General features: G+C 54.0%; 2 protein-coding genes across 2 annotated transcripts; one reads left to right on the top strand and one right to left on the bottom strand.

Annotated features, from left to right (window-relative positions):
* Window positions 1–2332: 2332 nt before the first annotated feature.
* On the top strand, window positions 2333–9343 carry MANEAL (mannosidase endo-alpha like). Its single transcript, XM_023633196.2, has 4 exons — window positions 2333–3035; window positions 4269–4378; window positions 5269–5345; window positions 6462–9343. Exons 1-4 carry the CDS (start codon window positions 2486–2488, stop codon window positions 7096–7098), a joined length of 1374 nt encoding a protein of 457 aa, XP_023488964.2. The 5' UTR covers window positions 2333–2485; the 3' UTR covers window positions 7099–9343.
* On the bottom strand, window positions 8755–12954 carry YRDC (yrdC N6-threonylcarbamoyltransferase domain containing). Its single transcript, XM_005615198.4, has 5 exons — window positions 12563–12954; window positions 11883–11997; window positions 11641–11760; window positions 10019–10161; window positions 8755–9705 (listed from the first exon to the last, which is right to left on the bottom strand). Exons 1-5 carry the CDS (start codon window positions 12952–12954, stop codon window positions 9633–9635), a joined length of 843 nt encoding a protein of 280 aa, XP_005615255.2. The 3' UTR covers window positions 8755–9632.
* Window positions 12955–13051: the final 97 nt, after the last annotated feature.

Below are 13051 nucleotides of genomic sequence, written 5' to 3'. Positions count from 1 at the left end.
CCCTTTTTCAATCTCTGCTTGATATCCACAGGCAACCAATAGTCGGTTCCACGAGCTCATCTGCCTAGAATGAAAGGGTAACTTACTAGAAGAGTCTTTCAGTGGTTCACACTGAAACCGGGTGTCGAGGAGAACTGAAACCAGGGACTCCAATACCACTAAGTTCTTCTCTGTCCCTTGTTCCTTCTCCTCTAAGGACATTTCCTTTAGGTAGAAAGATTGAATCTGTCCTCAGCACCAGAGAGAAAAATCCCAGGGAAGGGTTGTAATTGATGACCCTTGGGTGAGTGTTCATGATTGGTACAACGGGAAACAGGGCATTATCATTGGTTCATCTTGGGCCAAAGTTCTAGCCATGCATCAAAATATTATGGCTGGGTGGTAGTGTCAAGGACTCCAGGCATGGCCCATGGGGGCCACCATTCTGTTGCAGGGCAACCCAGAAATAGTGGAATGGTTGAGAGCTGGGGTAACCTTCTCACGAGTTATCTAAAACCATCACCACCATGCACTCCCAATGCTCTTCCTTCCTCTTGAATGATTCTTTCTCAGTTTCCTTCACATGCTCTCCTTCTCCTACCCAACCCATAAGTGCTGGTGTTCCACTCTTATTCTTTTTCTTTTATTCTTACTCATTCCCAGAGTCATCTAATTTCATGGGAGACATTATAGTCTTCTCCCCAATATTTAATCCATTCCCAAAATGTAATCTAATCCAGTCATGGTAGTTCCATCCCCTTTGGCAACACTTTGTTTGGAATGAACAGACCTAAACCAGATCAGACCAATGAGATCCAAGGGGATGCTGGTTGAGGATTTCTGGGAAAGAGAAATCAGTCTTACTGTTGCCTGTTGGACGGGAAAAGGAAACCTGCAGCCTCCACTGCCCATGGCAGCCATTTTGTGATATGAGGGGAGCCAGCTGTGGTATAAAGTCAATGGAAGGAACAGCAGAGCAGTGAGATGGGAGCATCCCAGGTTCCTAATGACATCGTTGAACCAGGGAGTCTGCTGCCCTACCCTTGGGCCACCTGAGTTGTGAGATGATGCATTTCCATGTTGCATAAGCCAGCTTGAATCACGTGTCTACCTCTTGGAGCTGAAAGAATTCTACTTAATTCACTCTCACTATCATGAATTCTCTCAACGTCACTTTCCTGGGCTCCAGACCCACCCTCACCTCCCAACCTTGTTCCTCTTCCTCTGTTTCCTACAATTCATTCACTTAAGAAATAAGAATGTGTGCCTGCTGCTACACAAAGTGCTGTTTTCCACACTGCAGACAGAGCAGGTGATGAAACAAAGTTGCTGCCGGCACGCACCAGTGAAGGAGGCAGGCAACAAAAATTTTTCTGAATGAATGAAATAATGAATAACGCAGAGTAGGAACTCAATGAATGTTGAGTGAAAAACATATCATTGTCTACAGAATATCACACCAGAGTCTGATATTCACTCAACAAACAGCCCTAGAAACTGAGTGCCACACCCTATTCTTGCAGCCCTTGAAGTCCTAAAAAGTATAAATAAGACCGGGGCCTGCCCTCTGGAGCTCAGGGTCCAGGAAGAAGGGCGGACAGGTTTTGAGTGCTTATCTTGTTAGGCCCTGTAAAAAGTGCTTTATGGTAACCATCTCACTGCATCCTCACCAAATGTAGGAGGTTGTCCAAGGGCAGACGGCTCAGGACGGCAACAGGCTTGCGACCAGGCAGTCTGGACAGTGACAAAAGCTCTGGTGAGGCAGTCCTGATCCTTGGGTTTAGGCCAGGTCCGTGTGACCTTGTGCAAGTCATGCTCTCCCTCGTCCTTCCACGCTTTAGCCAGTGTCTGACTCCTGGGGTTCTCCCGATGCCCTTTTCCCCGGGCTGCAGAGGGGGCCTGGGGTGTGTGAGAGGGGGCTCCGGGGATGCAGGTCCTGGGACAAAGGGAGGTCACTGAGATCAGAAGGGAGGGGGTCAGCGAAGTCAGTAAAGAGAGATCAGCGGAGAAGGAGATTGGTGGCGAGAACCACCAGAGACACTCGCTTTCTTCCCCACCCTGCGTGGGCTCCCACGCCCCCAGCGCCGCCGCCCGGACCTTCTCCTGGGCTCCGGAAGGAGGGCATTTCCTTGCCCCCACCGGACGCCCCCACCCCGCTACCCCAGGCTGAAAGGTGACACAGATCCTCCGCGGGCTATCCAGCTGCACTTAGGCCCCTGCTCCTTCGGCCCAGGAACTCGCAGTTGGGCCGCTCCCCGTCTCTCCTCCCGGACCACTCCCCCTCGGCTCGCGACCACTTGGTCTGCGCCACCTGCATTCTCTGTGTGCCGGGCCCGCCCGCACTGCGGGGGAGAGGCGGGGAGCCGCCCACGCCGCGCTCGGCGCTCGGCGTCACCGTCTCCCTGGGACGCGCGCGGGCTGCGCGGCGCGCGGGAGCCGGGCGGGCGGCCATGGCGCGGCTCGCCGGGAGGTAGCCGGGCCGGACGCGAGGAGCGCAGGGGCCGCCATGGCCCGGCGGCGGCGCCGCGCCTGCATCGCGCTGTTCCTGGTGCTGCTCTTCGCCTTCGGCACCCTCATGGGCCTGCGCACGCTCAAGGCTCCGGACGGACTCCCGGCGCTGGGCCCGGGCCTGGAGCTGGCGCCCTTTGAGCGACGCCCGGAGGGGGCCCCCGCGCCCGCCGCCCGGGCCCCGGCCGCCCCCGCCGCGCCGCCGCCGCCGCCACCACCGCCCCGCACCGCGGGTCCGGGCAGCACCCCGGGACCGGCCCCCGCGGAGGCCGAGCCCGCCCCCGGGCAGAGTCTGCGCGTCTACTCGGACCTGCACGCCTTCTACTACTCGTGGTACGGTAGCCCGCGGCGCGAGGGCCACTACATTCACTGGGACCACGTCATGGTGCCGCACTGGGACCCCAAGATCTCAGCCAGCTACCCCCGCGGCCGCCATAGCCCCCCCGACGACTTGGGCTCCAGCTTCTACCCGGAGCTCGGGCCCTACAGCTCCCGGGACCCCGACGTGCTGCGGGAGCACATGACCCAGCTCAAGGAAGCCGCCATCGGTGAGTTCCTCCCACCCCCCCGGGCAGCCCTGTCTCCCAGCCTCGCCCTTCTTCGTTCCCACCCCAACTCCCGCTGGTCCTGTCGCTGGGGTTTGGTCCCACTCACCCTTCAGCCTGGCTTCTTACCCCTTCCCTTCTACACTCATTCTGCGCTCACCACGAGGCACCGCCCCCACTTTCTAGTATTCAGACTCTCTCACTTCTGCCTTCTGACTCCCCACAATTCCAGGCCCTTTCATGGGGCGGAGCTGCTGGGAGGGCCAGTGGAAGGCGTTGGTGCCAGAGCTGCCCCAGGTAGGGACTGCGAGGAGAGGGAGGCAGAGTCTTCATGGCTGTTGGGCTTCTAGGTTTGGGTAAGTGAGGCCTGGGTATCCTGGCCCCGCAGGACGCTGGGGTTCAGAGCAGCGCCTTGGATGACCTCTGCTTTCACACCAGGCACAGGGTAGAGAGGCAGCTCTTTCTGCTTTTGCTGGCTGCAGAACGGAAAGTTTGCCCAAGTTGCATGACCAACCCTGCTCCGTGGGCAGTCTGGGGTCCGGAAGCCTTGAATCAAGTCCTCTGCTTGGAAAGAGGTCCCCGGGAGCCTCCTTTGTATGCAGGCTGCGGGGGTGGGGGGCTCACTTGTTTTGGATTTTTGTCACTGAATTCTGCTGAATTTTATAGTACATTTCGATCTATCTGGAAATGGTTAGTGAGTGGGGGAAAAAATCGAATGCCAGAGACAATGGTAGGAAGTATTCACAGATAAATAACACAGAGGCCATCCCTCAGGGTTTTACAGTCTAGAGGGCAGACTGGAGAAGTGTTATTTCCCACGGAAAGCGTAAGATGACCTCTGCTAGGGCTCTTCTCCCTGCGGGGCCTCAGAGGTGCTCCTGTCCTCCAGAAATAGGGCTGTGGCTTCCAGGTGGGCGTGGCATTGTCCCCCCCACCCCCCATTTCCCTTTGTTCTACTACTTGCTGATGGAAGCAGAGCCTGGCTCCTACCCGGCGTTCTCAGGCTCCTTCCCAGCCTGTGCGCTATGGGTCCCGCAGCCGCTGCGCTTCAGCACCGCGGGGGTGGACAGCTCCGGGGCGCAGGCTCTGGGATCTGATCGCGGGGAGTGGACCTGGCAGGAGCCTCGCTCAAGGTTTTGGTCAGAAACCATTCGCAGCTGGAGATGGTTTGTAAGGAAACAAATCTCTGTTGTGGGGGTACTGTGTCTCTGAAATAGCCTCTGTCTTGTGTCTCAGGCGTCCTGGTCCTTTCCTGGTACCCACCTGGCATGGCTGATGACAACGGGGAACCCTCAGATGACCTGGTGCCCGCCATTCTGGACACCGCCCATCAGTACAACATCCAGGTGAGTCTCCAAGAAGAGGTCAGGTGCTCTCTGGCCCATTCTGGAGATTTCCACTGCTCTGCTCACCGGGATAGTGCCTCTACCAAAGTTCTTGGCATTAGCCCAGGTATGGCACACGTGGTGTTGGGATGGGGTTCTAATAAATAGTGTGTATGTTACTCTTATTTTCTGGAATTCTGAAAAAAATATTGCAAAAACGAAATATAGGAGAAATGGGGGACTAAATAAATATGATGCTAGAGGTTAGGTTGGAGACCCTGACCCTGGATAGAGGGCAGGCAAGGGCAGAATGGGCCCACAAACTGAACTCCAGCCTCAGCTCCCTGGTGCGAGGCAGGGTTGGGCCCCCAGGAGTAGAACACAATATGTGTTCTCGGCAGGCAGTCTCACTTTCAGGAGGAATGACGGAGCTGAGTAAGCATGTCCAGCTATTTTCCCCAAACGTACCAATCAAATAAGTCATTCCCCTCTCTCATGGCAAAGGAAGAAAAATGAAGGAGAGGAGCCCCGCTCCTTTTTCCATGCCCATCACCGACAAGTGTCACAGACCAGAGCACATTTTCCCTTCGCCACAGCTTCAGTATATGTCTCCCCATGGTTTCAGGCAGCTAGTGCCAATGCCTTGGACCTGACATGTAAGCTGAAACCTGTTAGCCATCCTGCAAGAGCCCATCAGGATGATTCCCAGATGCCCTGCTGTGGGAGGTGGGCAAACTCTTCGCGCCTCTTGTTTTGGTCCTGAGGGCTGTGGCTGCTTTTCTCTCTATTGTGCCCCCGCCGCCAGGCTGTCTCCTGAACTCAGCCTCTTCTCCAGGCTAGAGCACGAGCCTTATAGGTTGTGGCTCCTGGAGAGAGCCTCACCTGACCAATATCTCCTCTGTTTGTGGCAGGTGGCTTTCCACATCCAACCCTACAAGGGCCGGGATGACATCACTCTGCATGACAACATCAAGTACATCATTGACACGTAAGCTGCTCTGGGGCTTGGATTTTGGTGGGGATCAAAATGAGAATAGAAGGTTTAGAGGGGCAGGTCAAGAGACACAGGGCTGAATGCCTGTGTCCTCAGCAGCTACTTTATAGTAAGAGAGTACTGGGTGTGGAGTCAGCTACCTGGGTCTGAATTCTGGTTCTGCAGCCCCCAATCTGTGATCAGAGGCAAGCCTCTTAACCTTCGAGTCTTATGAGAGTTACATGAGTTAATATATATGAAAGTGGCTTGTACAGTGCTTGCACATACCATTCATTCATTCAAAACAACACTGATTGCATACCTTCAGGTATCCAGGCACTGTCCTGAGTCCCAGTTGTACAGTAATGGGTAGGACTAGCAAAGTTTACATTCTAGTGTGTGTTGGCGGTGCAGTGGAGCAGACAGTAGTTGCACACAAAAAGTCAAAGGGTGATCTATACTATGAAAAAGTAATAATAAAGAATAGAGTGTTGTGTTCGAGTGTGCCTGAGAAACTACATTAGAATGAGTGGTCACGTGAGCCTCTCCGAGGAGATGACCTGTGAGCTAACACCTGAATGAAGAGTCCGCTCTGCAAAATGCTGGGCAGGCAGAAAATTCCAGGCAGAGGGCTATCAGATCCAAAGGCCAGATGAGGGGACAAGCTTGACAGCAGACTAGAAAGGCCAGGGTAGCTGGAGTAGAGAAACAGATAGGGCAATAGCAGGAATGGAGATGGGCAGGGCCGGATCCAGTAGCTGGGGCCCACAGGTCTTGGTAAGGAGCAATCAGACCTGATTTACACTTTAAAAAGAGAATGGATTGCAGGGAGGCAGGAGTGGGAGCCTGGAGGCCAGTTAGGGGGCGGCTGCTGCCCTCCAGATGAAAGATGGCAGTGGCTTGGCCGAGGGCAGGGAAGTGAGGCTTGAATAAAGGAATGACGAGCCTGGGGAGAGGAGGGAGGGAACTAGCTTCTTGCTAAGAGGCACAATGCATCCAACTGTGGAGACTGGCTGGATCCAAAACTGCTTGGGCATCAGGAAAGAGCTCATCCATGGCTGGCGCCATAACTGTGCTGGTTTCTCCCATCTTAGGCTGCCAGCTCAGGCTCTTCTTCCTCCCGCTCCTCAGGTATGGCTCCCATGGTGCATTTTACCGCTACAAGAACAGCATGGGCAAGAGCCTCCCACTCTTTTATATCTACGACTCATACCTGACGTCCCCTGAGGCCTGGGCCCACCTCCTGACACCAAACGGGCCCCACTCAATCCGCAACACCCCCTATGATGGGGTCTTCATTGCACTGCTGGTGGAGGAGGGCCACACCCATGACATCCTGGCTGCCGGATTTGATGGTATGTACACCTACTTTGCCTCCAATGGTTTCTCCTTCGGCTCCTCCCATCAGAACTGGAAAGCTGTGAAGAACTTTTGCGACGCCAACAACCTCATGTTCATTCCCAGCGTGGGGCCTGGCTACATTGACACCAGCATCCGGCCCTGGAACAACCACAATACGCGGAACAGGGTCAATGGCAAGTACTATGAGACAGCCCTGCAGGCAGCCCTCATGGTGAGGCCTGAGATTGTCTCCATCACCTCTTTCAATGAGTGGCATGAGGGCACCCAGATTGAGAAGGCCATTCCCAAGAAGACACCAACTCGTCTGTATTTGGACTACCTGCCTCATCAGCCCAGCCTGTACCTGGAGCTGACTCGCCGCTGGGCGGAGCACTTCATCAAAGAGAAGGAGCAGTGGCTGATGTGAGGGGCCTACAAACAGGGGCACGAGGTGCTGATGTCCCAGCCTCACTGGAAGATGTCACCACGTGGGGCTCAGCTGAGGTGGTAGGCACTTGCTTGTCTCCAAGTCAGCAGCTGGGTGCTTCTGGGTAGGCCATCAAGCCTGGGCCCATGTAGAACAGAGCCCGTCCACAGGCAAGTGGTGCTGGGGTGTTCTGTGAGTGACGGGAAACTAGGCGGTGTTCCTGAGAGGGAACCGTAGAGGCTGGCAGGTGACGGGACCTAGCCCAGGGCGGCTCCACATCCTGTCAGAACACTTTAAAATAATCCCTTCCGGCTTTGAGCTCAGCAGGCTGGTGTTGTGTAGGGGAGGCGCCAAGTCACTGCTCTTCTGGGCTAGCATGCACCCTGCTCCCTTCTGTCAGCCTGCGTTGTCTCTCCAGGCCTCCTTCCCACATCATGTTTTCTCCAAGTTAGGGCACCATATCTGAGACTTTCTAAAAGGGAAGTTCTCTCCCTAGTAGATTCCTGAACCCAATTATCAGGAAATATCCTGAGCATTCACACACGCATTCAACACATACTAACCGAGCACCTCCTCCGTGCTGGGTGCTGGGGCAACACTTGACCAGGACTGGCTCGTCTCCCTGAAGCTTATGGGATCCAGCTTTCCTCATTTGGGGTGGCCTTGTAGCTAGGGCCTGAGCACAGCTGGAAGTTCTTCCTTTTTGCAGTTTTACCCAGTGCTGGGAGCTGTTCTTTTTCTTCTAAGCAAATACCTCTGTGCTGCAGAGCCTGCGTTCCCCCAGATGAACGGTTAGCTCCAGGGAGAGGACTAGGACACCCCCCTTTCGCTGCCTGAGCCGAATGAGGCCCACTCACCAGAGCCACTGTCAGTGCTACTGTCATTTGTATGAATTATGACGTGGTATTCGCAAGTAAGCATTCCTTTTGCTCTCTCAGTTCAAGTCTCACCCCTCAGTAAGATTCTGTGACAAACCGACACGTGGAATGGGCGGGCTACAGTGTTAGCACAACGAAGAGTGAGTTTGCTTAAGAAATCAGTAGTTTAAACGAGATTTCTAGAGGGAACAGTAAACAACCACTGCTTATTTACACATAAACTAATATGCTAATTGCAGGGCCTTCAAAGCAGGCCCCGGGACACCTTCTTGGCAAGATTCTTAGGGTCTACTTGAAGATATGTGCACTGGAAACCAGTGTATTGCAAAGTTTATGGGCTCAAGGGTGAATCCCAATTCTGAGAACTGGGGTGCAACAAAGTGGGGGAGAAGTGGGCCCCACTGGTTACAAGGCCTCCCAGCTCCAGTTATGTAACTGGTACGAAACGCCACCGATGGATGGGGCAGGCCTAGTGGCCTTGCTTGTGACATAGCTGGGGAAACCAAGGCAGGCAGGGACAGTGAAAAGGGCTGGATGGTGACCTGTAGGCATTACAGAAGGGAGCAACACTCAGGCTTCATTTCACATATACACAATTTGAAAAACACTCCAAGTATGGCAAAGCCGGGGGCTGGGCAGCAATTCGCACACACTGCTGATGGCGATGCACCTGGGTCGGTTCTTTTGAAGGCTAATCTGTATCAAAAGCCATAAAAATGTTCATACACTTTGACCCAGTAATCCTACCCTAAAGAAATAACTCAAAAGAAGAAAAATAAACCATTTGCAAAGATGTTTAATAGCAGCATTATTTTCTATTAAAGAAAACCAAAGTTCAAATGCCCAACAATAATTCTATTTAACACTTGGTATACATATGAATAAAGATAAAGGCTGCTGAGTAGACACTGGATTTAAATAAAGGTGTCATAGGTACAATTTGCTATAATTTATTTTATGAATAAATAACAAAAAAGTCCCTGGCTGAAACGGGTAGTAGAGATTTGTTTGCCAATATTCTTTAATTTGGACCCCCTACCCCCAGCCCTTGCCAACTGAGCTGACTTCCCACCATCAGACCAAAACGTTGACTCTCTCGGCCAGGCAATTACAGCACACACACCAGCAGCCCCTGGTTCAGAGGAAACAGCGTTCGGCCTGTGGCTCTACAATCTTCATTCTCACCTGGTTCCAGCTCCAGGAGCACAAACTCGCGCCTTTGGTCACTTGAGACTTAAACAGCACCAGCTGGTGCTCTAGCTGATTTGGACCTTAAATACCACCACCCACCAGAGAGGAGGCTCCCACTACATTCCAAATCTGTTATTGAAATTATTTTTCAAAAATTAAAAAAAAAAAAGAAGAAACGACTTATCAGAACAAGGCCATCCTAGGAATGTTCTTAAAGTCTCTAGTCAGCTTTTGGCTGATACATGAAATTACAAATAATAAATATAACCTCCTCCACCAGGTGTGAGGCTACACTGGCAGCTCCTGGGACCTGGTCTACAGCGTTGAGAAAGACACATTGCCTTGAAGGGTCAGACTAGTGACCTTGCAGCCCCAGTGGCCTCTGCAAATGAGGCCTTGCCAGCCACCAGCGGACAGACACACAGTGTCCAGCACCAGTCCTTGGGCCCCACCTCCTCCCACGTTTCACAAGCAGGATCCGTGTGAAGGGAGCAACCCGTACTTCTGTTGGAGGATGGCTGTAGTACTTTCCAGGGCACTGAGGAGGAAATGGAGCACAGTTAGAGTTTGACTCCTCAAAGTCTTGAGCCCACCAGAGTCAGGTGACCAGAGACCTCTAAACACTTGGTCTTAACTATGCTCTGTTCATCAAACCCTTCATGAATCCTTTTGAGTCTTGAAAAAGCCAGCAAATATGAGCAAACTCAGTCCCACTCCATCCACCACTTCTCCAAACCTGCCCACCCGCCTCAGGGCAAGATAGGAGCAATCGCCTTTATTCTGTCAAGGCTTTTTTTGCATCTGCCAACCTCCCTCAAATTCTATCCCCATGCCACAGGAAAGAGACTCACCAGCCTGGACGAATGATGCCAAACTTTCCAGGCACAGACAAGTCAACCACAGTTGAGCCGAGGCGACACTCAGGGCTCTGGCCATCCCCAATCGGTCCCCCATCAACGACCAGGGACAGTTGAGGCCAGAGGTCTTGGAACTCCTGAGAAGAGGGAGAGGAAGCGCATGGATGCTACTCCTGGCATTGCAATGATGTCATCCTGCACTCAGGGTTTGTAAGCAAGACAAAGGCCACACGGTTCTAAAACAGGAGGCATCTTCCTCTAAGCAGGGGAAGGAACCTTATTTGTTAAGGTCAGCTGTGCCAAGGACACCGCATTAGCTCCTAGGACACTGAATCTCATGAGGTTTGGAGCTGCCCCAGGTTAGCACCCCAAGTAACACCTATCTTAGAGCTTAAAAAAAATCCTGCTGTGCCAAGAGGAAATTCCGCACACTGCTTCTGTTGGGAAGCTGTAAGTACAATGACTGGAGTGCCAGGTGGGAGTCCAAAGATGTGGGCTCCACTCTGGACTTCCTACCAAATCTCTGTGTGACTGCATACAAGTTAGTTTATCTAGGGCTGTAGAATAAGGGGGCTGAACTAGATGGTCTCTAAGGGTCCCTCTGGCTCTAGCACTATGATCCTGGATCTCAGAGGAACTCTGGATCAGGGTAGGGAGAGGAAAAGAGGGTGCACTCCACAAGTGCATGCCACCAGCACTCAGTCCTTGGGCTATGAAAAGGATACTCCCTCCAGAGCTGTGGACTGAACTGTTAACTGAGCTAGAGCGTAGACCACTCCCCCCAGCCCCAGTGAAGACAATGCAGTGGCAGTTAGGCCTGGGAATTTGGGATGGGGGATCATAAATACCAGTTACTGTGTTGGATAGGTCAACTGCTTGCTAAGAGGTAAGAATAACCCTCTTCCCCACTAGCATCCCCTTCCCCACCACCTCGGGCGGAGCCACCAGGACCGAGAAAAGCCTGCAGTCTGAGGATAAGAAGGGATGCTGAGCTCTCACTTTCCAGGGCCCCTGAACCCACTCTCTAGGTCCGGGCATGGAAAACTCTGTCACTTGACTATATTCTACATTTAAATTCAGTACGAAGAAAAACATGTGGTAAGTTCAATTCCTTCGTGTCCTCATTTGGTCTGAGCTATGCAGCTGAGACAGGAATAGGATGATCCTTTGACCTGGCTTGTGGCAGAGGTAAGAGAACAGGGTCAGGAGACCCTGGCACAAGTGAATGAACTTTTTGGAGCCTTAACTTTCTGTACAGCACTGTTGTAAAGACTTATCGCCCAACTGTATTCTCCAAAAACTGCTACCCCCACAAAAAGGGAAGAAATTATTGTATTTATCACAATGTTTCTTATAGGTAAAAAGTTAATAAGAAGGAAACACCAATTCTCCCCCTCGCCTCTCAAACTTTGTAATAAAACCTTTCTGAGATTCTTTAATGTGGATTCCTTCCACCCCGCCTCCCTCACCCTCTGACAACGACGCAGACTTCCCATCATCAGACCCAAAGGGCGACTCTCCTGCTAGGCAATTCCAGCAAACCGTCAACCCCACTGGTTCAAAGGAAAATGTCTGGCCTGGTGACATTTCTGGGGGGAGGACCGGGTAACTCTCACCTCGACATTCAGAGAACTGGCCTGGGAGCTGAGATTGGCACTGGTGAGAGCAAGTGGTCCCCCAAACACCTGGGCCAAGTCCTGCATGAAGGCATGGTCAGGAATCCGGATGCCCACGAGCTATGAGGCAAGGGGAAACGGGGACCATCAGAAAGGCTGGGAGGGGTGGGAGACTGGTCTGGCCTGCATCCTACTGAAAGTCAAATGGCAGGAGCCTGGGGACACGAGAAAATCTGACTCACAGGAGTGAAGGGGTTCAGGTCCTTGTTGAGCTCCTCTGAGCGTTCCATCACCAGGGTCACCGGTCCTGGTAACAGGTCTTTCAGGAGCCCCTCGGGTACTCTCACATGGCAGTACCTGGGAAACAAAGGGGTACAAATCCATTCAAGAATGAAGGGCTACTGCTGGTCCTATTCCAGACTTTAGGTAGATCCAAAAAGGGGTTCCTAGGGCCTACAATGGGACCCGTCCTTCTTCCCTCATCACCTAAGAGCTTGAGCAGAAGGCAGGGCTCCAGAGGAGCACCCAGGTTCGGAGCCCACTTGCCCCTGGTCTTCGAGCCTACAACAGCTGCATCGCTTTGGTGCTCCGTGTTTTATTTTCTTCAAGGCACCTCCTATTAAATTAAGCTCCCGACTTTATTGGTTTCCCTCTTTCTTTCTTCCTAATACCGCGGGAGCCTCCCCATTATCACAAAAGCGCCAAGAAAACAAGGACCCTGGCTGCCTCGTTCACTGCTGCGCCCCAGCATCTCGTCCAGCGCCAGCGGACGCTAAGCGCTCAATACACATTTCCAGTTCCGGATTCCTGGGTGAGCCTGGACAAGCCCCTCCCGCGCTCTGCGCCTCAGTCTCCCAAGCCTGTCACCGGAAGCCCCTCCCGCGGTGCCGCCCCCAGCGGGGCCGGGTCGGGGCGGCCTCACCTGTAGACGTCGGCCACGCGGCCCAGGCATACGGCCAGCGGCTTGGCCTCGCTGCGGCCCTTGAGGCGGTACACCGCGCCGAGCGCCGCCGAGCAGCTCGCCGAGCAGGCCAGGCCGTACAGCGTGTCGGTGGGGACAGCCACCACGGCGCCGGCGCGCAGCTCGGCCACGGCGGCCCGCAGCGCCTCGCTCCAGCCGGCGCGCTCCGGGTTTGCGGCCCGCACGGTCCCGCTCCCCGGGAGCCGCAACAGCCGGGCTCCCGGAGCCGCCGGAGCGGGGTTCGGCGGGCGGAGGAGGCGGCCGCTCCGGGCGGAGCCCGGCGGCCCCTCGCTCAGCCCCACGCTGGCAGCCACCGCGGCCCTCAGCCCCCTGCACGGACACGCCGGAGACATCCACCCAGGCCCGCTTCCGGGAGGAAGTGACGCGCACAGTCAGCTTCCGGTCCGGGAGGCTCGGCCCCACCTCCGCGCCGGGCAACTTAAAGGGACC

This window comes from Equus caballus, chromosome 2 (genome assembly GCF_041296265.1).
Source record: "Equus caballus isolate H_3958 breed thoroughbred chromosome 2, TB-T2T, whole genome shotgun sequence".
Classification (NCBI taxonomy): Eukaryota; Metazoa; Chordata; class Mammalia; order Perissodactyla; family Equidae; genus Equus; species Equus caballus.
Note: the sequence above shows the minus strand (reverse complement) of the source record. Positions and strands in the feature narration are given on the sequence as shown.

Coding starts and splice junctions, on each gene's coding strand:
- MANEAL (XM_023633196.2), top strand. CDS start 2,486: ATGGCCCGGCGGCGGCGCCGCGCCTGCATCGCGCTGTTCCTGGTGCTG. Junction 3,036..4,268: donor GCTCAAGGAAGCCGCCATCG/GTGAGTTCCTCC, acceptor CTTGTGTCTCAG/GCGTCCTGGTCCTTTCCTGG. Junction 4,379..5,268: donor CCCATCAGTACAACATCCAG/GTGAGTCTCCAA, acceptor TGTTTGTGGCAG/GTGGCTTTCCACATCCAACC.
- YRDC (XM_005615198.4), bottom strand. CDS start 12,954: ATGTCTCCGGCGTGTCCGTGCAGGGGGCTGAGGGCCGCGGTGGCTGCC. Junction 11,761..11,882: donor ACCTGAACCCCTTCACTCCT/GTGAGTCAGATT, acceptor CTTGCCTCATAG/CTCGTGGGCATCCGGATTCC. Junction 9,706..10,018: donor GGCATCATTCGTCCAGGCTG/GTGAGTCTCTTT, acceptor TTTCCTCCTCAG/TGCCCTGGAAAGTACTACAG.